Raw genomic sequence first — 16942 nt, 5'->3', positions numbered from 1 at the left:
AAATCTTCCCTTCTCCTGAAAATCAGTAAATTACAAATGGGAAACAACAAAAACAAACAAACACACTTTCAGTGACCTAAAAGACATATAAGTCTAACAAATTATGAATATTTACTCTCAGAAAGAGACAGCCCCACTAGAAGAGGGATGGCTTTGAGAAGGTTAAACTCCAGGTGAGGCAGAGAGGGAAATTTCAGAAATAGAGAGGGGGAACCCATATGTAACAACTCAGAAAGCCAATGCGGTGGACACAGTGATGCTGTGATCCTCCTACAGGAATAAAGGATTTACAATCCAGCTGCTGGAAGTACTGCTGGGACATAAATCTTACCTGTCAGTCTTCTTCAGGGATTACCTCAGCTGAATAAAGCCACCTCACTCAAGGTATACCCGGCCACAACGGGTACTTTCAAAACAACAGAAAATAACAAGTGTGGGTGAGGATGTGGAGATGTTGAAACAATTGTGCGTTGATAGTGGAAGCATAAAATGATGTAGTCACAGTGGAAAACAGTATGATGGTTCCTCAAAAAATTAAACACAGAATTACAATATGATCTAGCAGTTCCACTTATATACCCAAAAGAATTGAAAAAAGGGACTCACATATTTATACACCAACATTCATAGCAGCATTATTCACAATAGTCAAAATGTCACATGAACCCAAATGTCCATTGATGGATGAATGGATAAACAAAATTTTGGTATACATACATACAGTGGAATATTATTCAGTCTTAAAAAAGAAGAAAATTCTGACACATGGCTACAGTATAAATGAATCTTGAAGGTAAAACAAGCTGGACACAAAAGGACACATATTGTGTTTCCACTTATATAAAGAGTAGTTAAATTCATAGAAACAAAAAACAGAAAGATGGTTACCAGAGATTGGGGCAGTGGGAAATGGGGACTTATTGTTTAACGGGCTTTGAGTTTCAATTAGGAAAAACTTCTGGAGATGGATAATTGTGATGGTAGCATAACAATATGAATGTACTTAAAACCACTGTATAATTCAGCATATATTCACCTAAAAATGGTTAAAGTGACAATTTTATGTTTTGTCTATTTGCCACAATAAAAAAAAAAAAAGCCAGAATGTTCTATAAAGTTTTGTTTGTATAATTTCAAAAATTAAATAAAATTAATGTGGAATTCATTTGTTTTAACTCTAGCAACATTAATATGCCAGAACTGGGATTTTTTCTTTTACTTTGTTATATTTTTTAGACTTTATCATATAGTTTAATTTAAATCTTAAATGTTTCTGATTTTTCTGATATATAAAATGCAAAAAAGTATATATACATATATAAAGAATTTATTTGGATTGAAAATATCCACTATAATATAGAAAGATATAATATACTAAATATCAATAAAAATCCAGGTTGTCTTTTAAAAAAAATTGCCAGGAACAATGTAATACCCAGGATAGAGCAACTAGCTTTTAAAGAAGAGATAATTTCTGTCCTAATTAAACTACTATAGGAAAAAAGGAAAACTTTTTAATTCTTTTTATGAAACACGTACAACATTGATACAATACCTGACCAAAAACACCCCACAAAAAAAGTTTGATTTTATTTATTGTTAATTAACAATACATCATGACCGAGTTTTAGTCTACAAATGTAAAGATGATTCAATACTAGAAAAATAATTCATCATATTAATAGATCTACAGAGAAAACCATATAATTTTTTCTAGCAATGCTGAAAAAACACTTAAAAAATCCCAAACCTTCCTGGTTTAAAAGAAAAATACATAAAATATAAATCAAGGATATATAGCAGGCCAAACACCAACATTCTTCCTAAAGTCCAAAACAGGAAACAAGAAAAATTATACTGATTATATTCATTATGATAACTATTATATTGCATATTGCATATATAACTAATATATATAGCATGTAACATATATAACTAATACATAGTAAAACTCATAGGGGGTATTAGCCATTGCAATTACATGATTATTATAATTAAAGGAGTGAGGTATTCTGATTGGCCAGGTCTCAGAAATGTGAAAACTTCTGTGACTGAGAGAGGAGGGAGGCTAACAGCCCCACACATATTGAATGGAATAATTTTACTCTAAACAGAGAGGGTATCAGAAAGCAGATAAAATAATAAGAGTTTAGGCAGATAAAACTGAAGTGTCCTCATGTTGCTTCTATTACTCTATTTATTGGCTCCCCATCATACCTACAAAATGATTCAAAATACTTTTGTACTGCTTCATTTTCAGCTTGATTATCCATCAATCTCCTCTACTTCGATCCATTGCAATTCAGTAGCTCAGGAATATCTGGCCTGTGACTTGCCCTTTAGAGAACATACCTCCAATTTGACCTTGGACAAAGTAATTGGCATTGCTCCATACCCATGGTCATCAGACTATGCCCTGCAAACCAAATCCAGCCTACAACCCTTTTTTCTGCTGCCCAGAACTAAGAATGATTTTTGTTTTTTTGTTTTGCGGTACGCGGTCCTCTCACTGTTGTGGCCTCTCCCGTTGCAGAGCACAGGCTCCGGACGCGCAGGCTCAGCGGCCATGGCTCACGGGCCCAGCCGCTCCGCGGCATGTGGGATCCTCCCGGACCGGGGCACGAACCCGCGTCCCCTGCATCGGCAGGCGGACTCTCAACCACTGTGCCACCAGGGAAGCCCCTAAGAATGGTTTTTACATTTGTAAACACTTGGAAAAAAACAGAAAATTATTTATGAACATTGGTGTTCATAAATAAAATTTAACTGGCACACAGACACAGTCACTCATTACATCCTATCTAAGGAATTCAGCTATTTGTAGTGAGGTAGATGGACCTAGAGTCTGTCATACAGAGTGAAATAAGTCAGAAAGAAAAAAACAAATACTGTATGCTAACACATATATATGGAATCTGGGGTGGACAGAAATAAAAACGCAGACATAGAGAATGGACTTGAGGATATGGGGAGGGGGAAGGGTAAGCTGGGACGAAGTGAGAGAGTGGCATGGACATACATACACTACCAAATGTAAAATAGATAGCTAGTGGGAAGCAGCTGCTTCACATGGGGAGACCAGCTCCATGCTTTGTGACCACCTAGAGGGGTGGGATAGGGAGGGTGGAAGGGAGACGCAAGAGGGAGGAGATATATGTATATGTGTAGCTGATTCACTGTTATACAGCAGAAACTCACCATTGTAAAGCAATTATACTCCAATAAAGATGATAAAAAAAAGTGAATATACACACACACACAAAAAGAGTAGAAAACCATAAAAAAGAATCCACCTGCCAACGCAGGGGACACATGTTCAAGCACTAATCCTGGAAGATCCCACATGCCGCAGAGCAACTAAGCCTGTGTGCCAGAACTACTGAGCCTGTGCTATAGAGGTCGCGAGCCACAACTACTGAAGCCCACGTGCTTAGAGTCTGTGCCTGGCAGTGAGAGAAGCCACCGCAATGAGAGGCCAGCGCACCACCAAAAAGAGTAGCCTCTGCTCGCCACAACTACAGAAAACCCGTGCACAGCAACGAAGACCCAATGCAGCCAAAAATAAATAAAATAAAATAAATAAATTTAAAAATAAAGAAGAAATCACTCATCAGCACCTGATTCTATTCATGATTGTTTTACAAGCCAGGGGATTCTATGGTTCAATTTTGGTAATTTTTTTCCCTAAGAATTGCTGTAATTGTAAACTGAAATATTTTAGAACAGGCAGAGCTCTAAGTTTATATTTCTAAAAACATAAACGCCTCAGTTTATGATATTAGATTAAGAGGAAGCCATTTTTCCTTTTCCAAAGTCAAAGCATACCATTCGCAGTCCTCCTGCCTTCTCTTGCCATAACTTCCTTCTTACAAGAAGAGGTCAAAAGCATTGTTCCATGAAAATCAAGTGGAGGCTGGTAAAGCATCCTATTGCTTCTGTATTTCCAGAAATATTTGCTCTTCTCAGAGACAACTGGTCACAACTGGAATAAGGTGTTTCCTGAGAAACTTCTGGATCTCCTTCCAAGAACGTTCTTGTGCAGCTACATGTGGGATCACCTCTCCTCCCCAGTGCATGAAGAGGTGGAGATTGGAGACCCTCCAGGCACAGCACAGTGGGGAGTAGGGGGGCTCTATCAGGTGGCCTACCCCTGGGTAAGACAGCAGGGTCCAGTCGTTCTTCCCATGTCTCCTCAGCTGTTCTGTGGCTTGCTCTGCATATACTTTGCTGTTGACATTCATATCTTCTTCTCCCACAATGAAGAGGAAATGTCCCTGGGCCTTTTCAATGGGGAGAAAAAATGTCTCACTGGCTTCAGCTCTAGTATCCTCAAAAATGTGCTGTAACTCTACTAATCCTAAGGTACTGATGGATAGTGAATGAGGAGAGAATGGCCAGAGCTGATTTATGTGACCATGATATACCTGTGGAATGTCAAGAATAAAGTTGGGCCCGTTAATAAGCGCGGCAGCTGTGACTTGCTTTAGTGAAGAGCCATGGAGAGTCCAGTCTCTGCTGTTTTGGACATGGAGACTACCCCAATACCCAGGCTAAGGACCTGTAAAAAACAAAAACCCCAATTAAATACAATCCGGAGACCAGAAGGGGGAGCTCTCACACCCTGCAACAACAGCAGAGCCCAAAAGGTAGAAAGACTGCTCTTCTTTCCAGGCAAGAACTCAGCCAGGGAAAAGCCTTGGGCTCTTTGTTTACCGTAAGCCCTCCCATCTTCCTTTTCCCCTCCAGAAAATCCTTCTCCTTCCCTTGCTGTGCAGGGACTTGCACATGCTTCACCATGGTTTCAGACCCCAAATTGCAATCTCAGTTGATCCTGAATAACTCCATCTTTGCTGGAGAAATATCTGGCATTCTATTTGTTTTAGGGCAACATTTGGTGGCTCATACAAGGACCAGAGGAGACCCCCAAAGGTTCTAGGGCTGGCGAGCAAAGAGTTGCAGTATCCATGGTTGAGCCCTTTATTGCTCACTGCTTCTCTTGCTGACCCTGGAGTTTGAGGGTACATCTTTCTCCTGGATTTGAGCCCTTGTGGTCTGTAGAATAAGAATGCGGTCTGCCATATCAGTAAACAAAAGATGTTGTGGCCATCAAGCCATCAGTCATTTACAGCCGCACCTGCCCACCCCCAACCCCCCATGGAGAGCCCTGAGGAAACTTGGGATGGAAACAAAGAGGATGCTGGCTTTAGATAGCTGAGGTGCATATCAAAGGAATGATTTCAGTGAGTCCAGACTCTTGCATCTTCCTGTACATAGAAAAGCACTAAATTCATTAACTTGAGATGTCTGGTTTTATTTAATTAATAGTAATCTTTTGATGTACCAGGTTTTTGTTGCAAAACTCCTACAGATCCTGGCTTCTCTCTTACCTCTTCAGAGCAGTCCCTCAGAGCTATCTGAGAGACTGCTCCTGGGCTTAAGCCCTCAGTTTGTCTGTCACAAAAACATAATTCTCAAATTTGAGGTTGTGCTTTTCTTTTTCCTTATTTTCATTTTTTTTTTTTTTCAGTTGACACCTCTTTGCATTTGAAGCTCTTCAGGCTGTGTGCGGGATCTATTTTAAAGTTTCATTGTTTCTGGTTAAAGCCTTGCTCTGTATGCAAGTACTCTTTTGACACTTCAATCTGATTCTGAGATCAGTTTCAATTGAAACTGGCTGAGAAGCTGTCAGCTGAGTTCCTTCAGGTACAGGGGCTGTTTCACTGAAACGCAGTCAGTTCAGCCATCAGCCCTTCCTTTGGAATAGGAGCTGTTCCATGGGAACTAGCTGAGAAGCCTTTGGCCTGGCTCCTCCAGAACTAAGCTGTTCCCTTAGAACTGGCTGGTATTAGGCCTGCAGACACTGTGAATGCAAGCTGTTTAAATTGAGCTGTAAATTGTTTAAGCTGTTGGAAAATTATTCTTTTACTCTAGAGAAAAATCTCTGAGAAAAGGGATCCCAGTTATATAAATATTTTGATAGCACACCCCCTCCCCCGCACTGAGACTCTAGCCAATTTTATATTTAAAAACCTTGGTTCTTCCTCATGCACATTTCTAATTAAATGGACTGACCTGACCACACGCAATTTAGAATATCAATGGCCATTATGGGTAATTTTGAAATCCCTGAACTTAATTTTCTTAAAACCAAATTGGATTACAAGAGCTCAAAAATCTTCAGAACTGAATGGGATGTCTATTCTGACTGGTATTTTGAGGTGATGGAATAAAATTTATGTTTTGAGTCCAGACAAGAAAATTTAAGCATAACATAGTCCCTGTCTGTATTGGGCCCTCCCTATGTGCAATGTACACCTGATTATACATTAACCAAATTGCCTCAAAGCAGGAATGCCTGCTTGACCATAAAGATCAACATTTTCCCTTCTTCATACACCAGCAATGTAACTCCTTGGAAGACAACATTCTTTTTTTTTTTTTTTAATTTTTTAACATCTTTATTGGAGTATAGTTGCTTTACAATGGTTAGTTTCTGCTTTATAACAAAGTGAATCAGCTATACATATACATATGTCCCCATATCTCCTCCCTCTTGCGTCTCCCTCCCAACCTCCCTATCCCACCCCTCTAGGTGGTCACAAAGCACAGAGCTGGTCTTCCCATGTGATGCAGCTGCTTCCCACTAGCTACCTATTTTACATTTGGTAGTATATATAAGTCCATGCTACTCTCCCACTTCGTCCCAGCTTACCTTCCCCCTCCCCATATCCTCAAGTCCATTCTCTATGTCTGAGTCTTTATTTCTGTCCACCCCTAGGTTCTTCAAAACCACTTTTTTCTTTTTTTTTTAGATTCCATATATATGTGTTAGCATACAGTATTTGTTTTTCTCTTTATGACTTGCTTCACTCTGCATGACAGACTCTAGGTCCATCCACCTCATTACATATAGCTGAATTTTGTTTCTTTTTATGGCTGAGTAATATTCTATTGTATATATGTGACACATCTTCTTTATCCATTCAACTGTTGATGGACACTTAGGTTGCTTCCATGTCCTGGCTATTGTAAATAGCACTGCAATGAACATTGTGGTACGTGACTCTTTGAATTACAGTTTTCTCAGGGTATATGCCCAGTAGTGGGATTGCTGTGTCATATGGTAGCTCTATTTTTAGTTTTTTAAGGAACCTCCATACTGTTCTCCATAGTGGCTGTACCAATTTACATTCCCACCAACAGTGCAAGGGTTCCCTTTTCTCCACACCCTCTCCAGCATTTATTGTTTCTAGATTTTTTGATGATGGACATTCTACTGGTGTGAGGTGATACCCCATTGTAGTTTTGATTTGCATTTCTCTAATGATTAGTGATGTTGAGCATCCTTTCATGTGTTTGTTGGCAATCAGTATATCTTCTTTGGAGAAATGTCTATTTAGGTCTTCTGCCCATTTTTGGATTGGGTTGTTTGGTTTCTTGATATTGAGCTTCATGAGCTGCTTGTAAATTTTGGAGATTAATCCTTTGTCAGTTGCTTCATTTGCAAATATTTCCTCCCATTCTGAGGGTCCTTTTCATCTTCTTTATGGTTTCCTTTGCTGTGCAAAAGCTTTTAAGATTCATTAGGTCCCATTTATTTTTGTTTCTATTTCCATTTCTCTAAGAGGTGGGTCAAAAAGGATCTTGCTGTGATTTATGTCATAGAGTGTTCTACCTATGTTTTCCTCTAAGAGTTTTATAGTGTATGGCCTTACATTTAGGTCTTTAATCCATTTTGAGTTTATATTTGTGTATGGTGTTAGGGAGTGTTCTAATTTCATAGTTTTACATGTACCTGTACAGTTTTCCCAGCACCACTTATTGAAGAGGCTGTCTTCTCTCCACTATATATTCTTGCCTCCTTTATAAAGATAAGGTGACCATATGTGTGTGGGTTTATCTCTGGGCTTTCTATCCTGTTCCATTGATCTATATTTCTGCTTTTGTGCCAGTACCATACTGTCTTGATTACTGTAGCTTTGTAGTATAGTCTGAAGTCAGGGAGTCTGATTCCTCCAGCTCCATTTTTCTTTCTCAAAATTGCTTTGGCTATTCGGGGTCTTTTGTGTTTCCATACAAATTGTGAAATTTTTTGTTCTAGTTCTGTGAAAAATGCCAGTGGTAGTTTGATAGGGATTGCATTGAATCTGTAGATTGCTTTGGGTAGTACAGTCATTTTCACAATGTTGATTCTTCCAATCCAAGAACATGGTATATCTCTCCATCTGTTGGTATCATCTTTAATTTCTTTCATCAGTGTCTTATAGTTTTCTGCATACAGGTCTTTTGTCTCCTTAGGCAGGTTTATTCCTAGGTATTTTATTGTTTTTGTTGCAGTGGTAAATGGGAGTGTTTCCTTAATTTCTCTTTCAGATTTTTCATCATTAGTGTATAAGAATGCAAGAGATTTCTGTGCATTAATTTTGTATCCTGCAACTTTACCAAATTCATTGATTAGCTCTAGTAGTTTTCTGGTAGCATCTTTAGGATTCTCTATGAATAGTGTCATGTCATCTGCAAACAGTGACAGCTTTACTTCTTTTTTTCCGATTTGGATTCCCTTATTTCTTTTTCTTCTCTGATTGCTGTGGCTAAAACTTCCAAAACTATGTTGAATAATAGTGGTGAGAGTGGGCAACCTTGTCTTGTTTCTGATCTTAGTGGAAATGGTGTCAGTTTTTGGACTACATATCTTTGGTGAACTTTACATAAAACATCAGTGTGCCATTTTGATGTATGATCCTTTGTTTTGAGAATGTATATAACTGTGCCTTTGACTTCTAAACAAGTGGAACAGTCCTCAAAAGGAACAGTCCTTTTCCTTTCTGAAAGACTGTCCCCTGGGTTAAAATCCTCAAGTTGGCTTGAATAAAATTCTCTACTTCTCCTTAAGATCAACTGTTGATTAATTTTTCATCCATAGTGACTTCCTAACATTATCAGGAGTCTACAATTGCCTCTCTGCAAAATAAGGTTTTAAGATTAACTGAGGCAAATGAATGATTTAAAAAGATAAAATGGCTCCTGAAGCCTCAAACTCTTCTTTGGCTTCTTCATCTCAGCCTTTGCCTCTGATGCCGTCTTGTCTCCCTCCCTCACTCATGCCCAGACTCTGCCCCGGGCACCATTTTCCTCCTTCCCTTCAAAGCCACCTACACCTCCTCTATACCCTCAATTTATTCATATGAATTCTCTTACCAAATACCCTTTCTCTCTGAAACTCTCCCCACACCCTTTTTCTCTGAACTTATCAGAGCCAGTCCCTTTAAAACTAAGCCTTCTGAGGATGCAAAGCCTTTATTTTTTATATTTCCTGAACTAAAGCTGAACTGTGAGCCATAGTCAAAGATTTTCCCAAAGTAACCGAAGACCCTCACAGGTTTGGTAAGTAATTTAATATAGTCATTCAAACTTATAAACCTGGTTTTTCTAACGTATATCTACTAGTTCATATGCTTGTCGGTGAATGCCAGGCCCAGCATTAGATGAAAACTCCTAATTGGGAAAATCCTGAAAGTTCCCCCGATGGAGAAAATTTTCACACATTGAGGTATGGAGAAGTCATCTCGGCTTATACATTGCTCAGCTTGAACTTCGTGTGAACTAAAACAGCCTGTCAAACACACACAACACATCTGCTTTTTTTTTTTTTTCAATTTAAGAAAATGTAATGGGATGAGGAGAATATAGTAGTAGTTGGAGGGGGGAGGGCTGCTAGCTTGCCCTTTTTACAATGTGTACAACTGCATTAAGATTTTATAACAAGAGTGGCATTTATGCTTCTTAAAACTACCTTCTATAGTGGAGTATAATACAGAAAAAAAGACACTTCAACAAGAGAAATATGGAATGAATCATAAATCCACTTGATGACAAAGGAAATCAAAATGCTCAAGGAAAACACAACTACATCAAATACTACCATGCACTAAAATTAATCTGACAAACTATGTACACTTCTAGTAATTTTTTTCAAACAACGGTAAAAGATGTGAAACTCTAATTCAGTAGAACAGATCAATCTCCATTTTGCCTGAGTTTCAAACTTTCTGATAGCATCAACTATTCCACTATATTAGAAACAGCAAGCAGTCTTACGTACTGCATCCATACATCAAGGACTTTCTTGCAATAAAATGTTTTTGTGTTTTTAACTTATCGTAAACAAACTCACAATCAGGAGGGGAAAAAAACACAACACTTTTTCCAACTCCCATGTTCTGAATGGGGTTTTAGATAAAGAATCAATGTTTGCCAAAGAGAACAAGAATCTCTGTAAGCATTAAAGCTTCGACGATATAGAAGCCCTTTGTATACATCCCAGTTTTTATCACCAGGTTATTTTATTTTAGATGACCTACACTATGGCTCAGAAATATGTTAACTTTTAACAGGACTCATGACCTAACTCACTAATTACTTCTGTTTAGTCACTTGAACAATCCATGTTTTCATCTTGGCTTCAACCAAGTCTTATAATTTTGTCGTTTTATTTTTACAGCAGTATTGAATGTCCTATAAGTACCTCTCCCAGTTCTATCTGGAAGCCAGTATTAGAGAACAAGCAACAACAAACTTACTGACTACATACCCCAGGCTTCTCCAATAATACTTAAACCCCTCAGCCAAGAATGTCTTTTTATGGCAGGTCTGGCCTGGGGAGATGGTGATGGACCTGTTCTCTAACAGTCCTATCAAAGCTAGGCCCTAAGGGACAACAGACATAAGGAAAGTCAAGTTAATTATTCTTACATCTGTCCACTCCCTCTTGGGTCATCAACGCTCACGTTCTACAGGCACACTCAATAACCTAAGGTGTCAAAGGGAGTTCCCATGAGAACTAGCCCAACAGTTATCTGCCTTACTTGCCCGTAACTGACTAGGCTCTCCAGGTAATTATAAATGCAATAGTATTCTTAAGACACAAGAACTTCCTCTTTGACTCAGAAGAGTAAGGAAACATGTACAATATAAGTGTGTAAAGCAATAAATTCTAATAAATGTTGCAAAAAATGCTGTTATTGTAACACCAATCAGCTCAAACTAACTTTCTAAAAACATTTTTTTTAGGATAGGCTGGCTAACATTCAAAAATTGCCCATATAAGTTCTTAGCTTACATTCTATTTAAACATTTCTAGAGCAAGTAGTAACTAGAATAGACAAAAAACAGACAATATATCTGGACCTAAACCTAAGTGTGAAATTGGGTCCACAGGCGCACTCTTAACCATTTTTCCAAAGAAATATGTTTAAACGGCTTTACCATGCAGAGCTATGGCTTCCCGGAAGGGTTGCAAATCAGTCTCTACAGATGAGCTAGTTTCCGTTGCAGTAGCTCGGTTAGGGGACACTACAGTCAGTCTTGGGGGAGCTCTAGAGTTTCGCGGTGGAGGAACTTTTCCACACAGGAAGCTGATCAAATCTTCTCTACGAATAGTTCTTCTGCGCTTTTTAACCCAAGCCAACACATCTTTATTGCGTCGCTGATAGCCAATCTGAATTCCAATATCAAAACTTCGCTGATGGGTATCCACGCTTTCTTTGTAAAGGTTGGTGACGGCAGTGGCTGCATTTTGGAAGGGAACCCAAAGAGAAAGTCCTGGCTGCTGACACACTCGGTCTTTGTAGAGCTGGGCCACGGCGCTGGCCGAGTTCTGGAAGAGGTGCCACAGCTTCTGCTGCTTGTGCTCGGACTGTGCGGCCGCCGCCGCCTCCTCCTGCAGCTCAGGGGTCAACTGCTCGTCCTGCTCGACCTCGGCCAGGCACTGCCGCTCCCACTTGGAGAACCAGTGCTCGGGCCCGTGCTCCTGGATCTCGGCCTCGCCCTCCTCCTTCCGCTCCTCCATCCTCCGCGGCCTCCCGCGGCCTCGCAGCCGCCGCGGCCGCGTCCTGCTCAGGCGGGGCCCCCGCGGGAGCGTCGTCGTCGAGCGGCCCGGCGGCGGGGACCAGCGGCCTGCGGCGGCTCCTCGCGGCGGCCCAGGCCTCCTGCACCCCGACGGCCTGCGAGCCCCGCCCCGCGGCCCCGCGCTGCCCGGGACGACCCCCGACCCGGTCCTCCCTACCCCCGGCCCCGCCGAAGTGCGCTGCGGCCCGGATGAACACCGCCGCCTCTCGCCTCGCCGGCCTGAGCACGTCTACCGCCCCGCCAGGACGCCGCGGCCTCCCTAGGGCCACCGCCGACAGCTCCGCGTAGCCCTGCCGGCGCCGCCGAGCCTACCCCTAAGACTGAGGAACGTAATCGTCGCTGACGCCGTCGTCGACGCCTCTGCGGTTGCTGGTCCCCGCCCACATGCTAACGGAGAAGCACCGCCCACCCGGCACCCCTGCCCGGTTGGGGCGCGCCGGATCCGAGGGCTTCTATTGGTCCAATCCGACCAGTTCCGCTTGCCGGCCTCTAAACGCAGCGCCGTGATTGGCTCATCGGCGTGTCCGTCTGACGTAACCAAAGAGCGAGGGGAAGGGAGTGAAAGGAAGGGTGAAGACGGGGAAGGAGGGGGAGGAGCTGACAGTGGTTGCATCCGAGCCAACCTAAGGCGGCGGGGGTGGGGGGAGCACAACACATCTGCTTTAACCATTAAAGTAAAGAATGTCTGTTTTGAAGATAAGGATAAAAAAACTCCCTTCTTACGACATCCATATTAACACTCCCTGAAAGAAAAGGTTCACTTCCCAGACACCAGGGTCCTGTTGTCTCACTCTCTATATACTAAACCTGTCTCTTTTGGACACTTGAAGAATATACCCCTGTCGTGTTTGATGTATGTTCTTTGCTCTGATAAGGTATATGACTATGCTAAAAACCGTGCTTCAACTGAGCAGTTTCTTAGAGTTATCTGAGAGGCTGTCTCCTGGGCTACAGTCCTCAGTTTGGCAAATAAAATTCTTTTCTATTCCTATTACAGATTGTTATTGATTATTTCTATCAACACCTAAGAGTAAAACACGGAGACCAACCTGCTAACTTACATATGATCAAGGTTGGGCAATTGCTAGGTGACTTTTTCAAAACCTGTTGACTGGAAGAAAATTCAGGCTTTTACATGAAAACCTGATGAATCTGCTCATGACTATTACAATCGACTTCAGATTATTTTTAAAGAAAATTCTGATCTTCTTTTAGAGGTTGATTCCACTCAGATAGCTTTAAACTTTATATTTATTAATGGGCTGAACCAGGACCATTCCCTTCTAGTAAAAAGAACCAGGATGGGATGGGAAACTAGAGTTTTCCACTCCAGAGTCTAGTGAATCTGGCAAACCAGCTGTCTCTCACTCTAAATGAGTCACCTCAATGAAAAACCACTGAAATTCTTAATCTTCAACTCCAGCAAATGAAGGTCCCTAAATGAAACCAAAACCCCCCCAGTTTGCTACAAAGAGCTATTGTCACAAAGAGCCAGGATGTCAGAAAAAAGATTGTTACAAATTTAAGCATTTTAGGCACCTTCTGCCCTCTAACCAGTCTTTCCAATGTCCTCTGAATTCTCAACAATGGGGTTCGGGTGGACTACAGGGGCTCTTCCTAATCTTCCCACTTAATAGAATTGGAGAAACATTTCTCCAGATTGGGGAGATGAATCTCTTCCAGTCCTGACAATGGAACCACAATCTTGGTACTCAGTGCCACTACTACAAAGCAGTCCCTGCCTTGGAGTACTAAAACAGTTCAAACAGTGGGATATCTAATGAACCCCAAGAGCTTCCTATCTCTGAACCTATTCCCTTTTGTTTAGGCCCTTTGAGAGATACACACCCTTTTCTCCTTAGTTCCTCTGCCCTTATCCATTTTTTAGGTCAAGACTTCTTAAAGAAGTATGCATGGCAGAGTTTCTTTATCCCAAAGGGGGGAAATAATTCTAGATTTGACAATAGTCATCAAAGTAACCGATCATGTAAATTAAATCACCCTTTGACATCTTTAATTGCTTCATCTCTGACAGTCCTAGAGCTGATTCTGAAAACTCTGCTTATTTGTCCCTATTGAATCAGCTACCACCCTCCTACGGACCAAATCTCCACCTGATATTGGCAAAATTTACAGCATGCCTCCCATCACGATTCAGATAAGTCCCTCAAAACCTCTTCCCAGAATTAATCAATACCCTATAAGTAAAGCTGCCCTTCAAGGCATGAAGCCCATAATAGAAGATTACAGGTCTCAAGACACCATTATCCCTGTACTAATCTTTCTAATACTTCTATTTAACTTGTGAGAAAACCTAAGGACCCAGGATGGAGGTTCATCCAGTACCTCCAAGTAATAAACAACACTGTTATCCCTCGACCCCCTGTTGTTCCTAACCCTCATATGTTACTAACATCCATTCTCACTGGAAGTGAATTCTTTACTGTAATTGATTTATGCAGTGCATTCGCAAGTATTCCAGTTGACCAAGCCAGCCAATAACTTTTGCCTTCACTTGGGAAGAAAAACAATTCACTTGGACACTAATGCCTCAGGTTTAACTGATTCCTTATTTCTCAAATCCTGAAGGCTGATCTGGATGATATGAATTACCCTAGAGGTTCTATTTTGTTGCAATATGTGGATGATTTGCTTCTTTGTTCTACTTCTCAAGCCTCCTCATAGGAAGACAGCATCCACTTGCTAAAGCTTTTAGCCTCAAAGGGACATAAAATTACCAAAGAAAAACTGCAGTTTGTCCAAACCCAGGTTTAGGGCATCTGATATCAGAACAAGAACTACACTTATATCCAGATAAACTTTATAGTGTCCTAAGTTTCCCAAAACCCCAAACTAAACACTATCTGTGACTATTTCTTGGGTTAGTCGGTTATGCTGAAATGAGATCCCAAATTTCTCTCTTACGGCCAAACCTCTGTATGTTTTATTCAAGAAAAACAACCCCAGTGAAATTTAATGGGAAAAATCAGATGACGTAGATTTCAAGGCCTTAAAGGAGAGTTGGAAGAACCCACCTGCCCTGGGGCATCCCAATTATCAGATTTCCTTTTTCCTTTTTGTATATGAAAAAGGAAATACCCTTGGGGTACTCATCCCATAACACAGGGACCACCATTGACCCATAGGGTATTATAGCCAGCAACTGGACCCTGTAATATGGGAATACCTGCCTTGCCTTAGAGTCATTAGGCCCCACCTCTTTCAGTTAAAACCACTGAGAGAGACAGGAGAAGATGGCAGAAGAGGAGGACACGGAGATCACCTTCCTCCCCACAGATACATCAGAAATACATCTACACGTGGAACAGCTCCTACAGAACACCTAATGAACACTGGCAGAAGACCTCAGACCTCCCAAAAGGCAAGAAACTCCCCACGTACCTGGGTAGGGCAAAAGAAAAGACAGAAAAAAGAATAGGGACTGGACCTGCACCAGTGGGAGGGAGCTGTGAAGGAGGAAAGGTTTCCACACACTAGAAGCCCCTTCGCGGGTGGAGACTGCAGGGGACGGAGGAGGGAAGCTTCAGAGCCACAGAGGAGAGTGCAGCAGGGGTGTGGAGGACCAGGCGGAGAGATTCCTGCACAGAGGATCGGTGCCACCCAGCACTCACCATCCCGAGACGCTAGTCTGCTCACCTGCAGGGACGGGCAGCGGCTGGAAGCTGAGGCTCGGGCTTTGGAGCTTGGATCCCAGGGAGAGGACTAAGGTTGGCGGTGTGAACACAGACTGAAGGGGGCTAGTGCGCCACGGCTAGCTGGGAGAGAGTCCGAGAAAAAGTCTGGACCTGCCGAAGAGACAATACACTTTTTCTTGACTCTTTGTTTCCCGGTGCGCGAGGAGAGAGGATTAAGAGCGCTGCTTAAAGGAGCTCCAGAGACAGGCGCGAGCCGTGGCTATCAGCGTGGACCCCAGAGACGGGCATGAGATGCTAAGGCTGCTGTGGCAGCCACCAAGAAGCCTGTGTGCGAGCACAGGTCACTATCCCCACCTCCCCTCCCGGGAGCCTGCGCAGCCCGCCACTGCCAGGGTCCCAGGATCCAGGGACAACTTCTCCGGGAGAACCCATGGCGCACCGGCTTCTGCCACCGCAGGCTCGCCCCACATCCGTACCCTTCCCTCCCCCTGGCCTGAGTGAGCCAGAGCCACCGAATCAACAGCTCCTTTAACCCTGTCCTGTCTGAGCGAAGATCAGACGCCCTCAGGTGACCTACAGGCAGAGGCGGGGCCAAATCCAAAGCTGAACCCCGGCAGGTGTTCGCACAGAGAAGAGAAAGGGAAATTTCTCCCAGCAGCCTCAAAGCAGTGGATTAAAGCTCCACAATCAACTTGATGTACCCTGCATCTGTGGAATACCTGAATAGACAACGAATCATCCCAAATTGAGGACATGGACTTTGGGAGCAAGATATATTATTTTTTCCCCTTTTCCTCTTTTGGTGAGTGTATATGTGCATGGTTCTGTGCGATATTTTGTCTGTATAGCTTTGCTTTCACCATTTGTCCCAGGGTATTGTCCGTCCGTTTTTTTTTTCCTCTTTATTTTGAAAATTTTTTCCTTAATAATTGTTTTTTATTTTAATAACTTTATTTTATTTTATCTTACTTTATTTTAGTTTATCCTCTTCCTTTCTTCCTTTCTATTTTTTCTCCCTTTTATTCTGAGCCGTGTGGAGGACAGTCTCTTGGTGTTCCAGCCAGGCGTCAGGGCTATGCCACTGAGGTGGGAGAGCCAACCGCAGGACACTGGTCCAGAAGAGACCTCCCAGCTCCACGTAATATCAAATGGTGAAAATCTCCCAGAGATCTCCATCTCAACACCAACAGCCAGCTTCACTCAACAACCAGCAAGCTCCAGTGCTGGACACCCTATGACAAACAACTAGCAAGACAGGAACACAGCCCCATCCATTAGCAGAGAGGCTGCCTAAAATCATAGTAAGGCTAGACACCCCAAAACACACCACCAGACGTGGACCTACCCACTAGAAAAACAAGATCCAGCCTCATCCACCA

At 42.2% G+C, this 16942-nt stretch overlaps 2 protein-coding genes and 1 pseudogene across 3 annotated transcripts in view; all 3 read right to left on the bottom strand.

Annotated features, from left to right (window-relative positions):
* The window catches only part of LOC137227621 (acyl-coenzyme A amino acid N-acyltransferase 2-like), a 40460-nt gene extending 27915 nt beyond the window's left edge, over positions 1-12545 (bottom strand). The window contains exon 1 of one of the 2 annotated variants that reach the window (XM_067743803.1): positions 12220-12545. The gene's annotated coding sequence lies outside the window, so the exon portion shown is untranslated. Of the gene's footprint in view, positions 1-3825; positions 3917-12219 lie in introns of those variants that run through there. The other variant, XM_067743800.1, reaches the window with a different exon arrangement.
* The window catches only part of BAAT (bile acid-CoA:amino acid N-acyltransferase), a 48250-nt gene continuing 35270 nt past the window's right edge, over positions 3963-16942 (bottom strand). Inside the window, 2 exon segments of the mRNA XM_067745469.1 lie at positions 3963-4489; positions 4492-4558. Coding sequence (XP_067601570.1) covers positions 3963-4489; positions 4492-4558 — 594 coding nt within the window.
* On the bottom strand, positions 8027-12011 carry LOC137227623 (HUWE1-associated protein modifying stress responses pseudogene; annotated as a pseudogene).

This window comes from Pseudorca crassidens, chromosome 7 (genome assembly GCF_039906515.1).
Source record: "Pseudorca crassidens isolate mPseCra1 chromosome 7, mPseCra1.hap1, whole genome shotgun sequence".
In the NCBI taxonomy this organism is placed as follows: Eukaryota; Metazoa; Chordata; class Mammalia; order Artiodactyla; family Delphinidae; genus Pseudorca; species Pseudorca crassidens.
The sequence above is the reverse complement of the archived record's forward strand: the minus strand, read 5'-3'. Positions and strand labels throughout refer to the sequence as shown.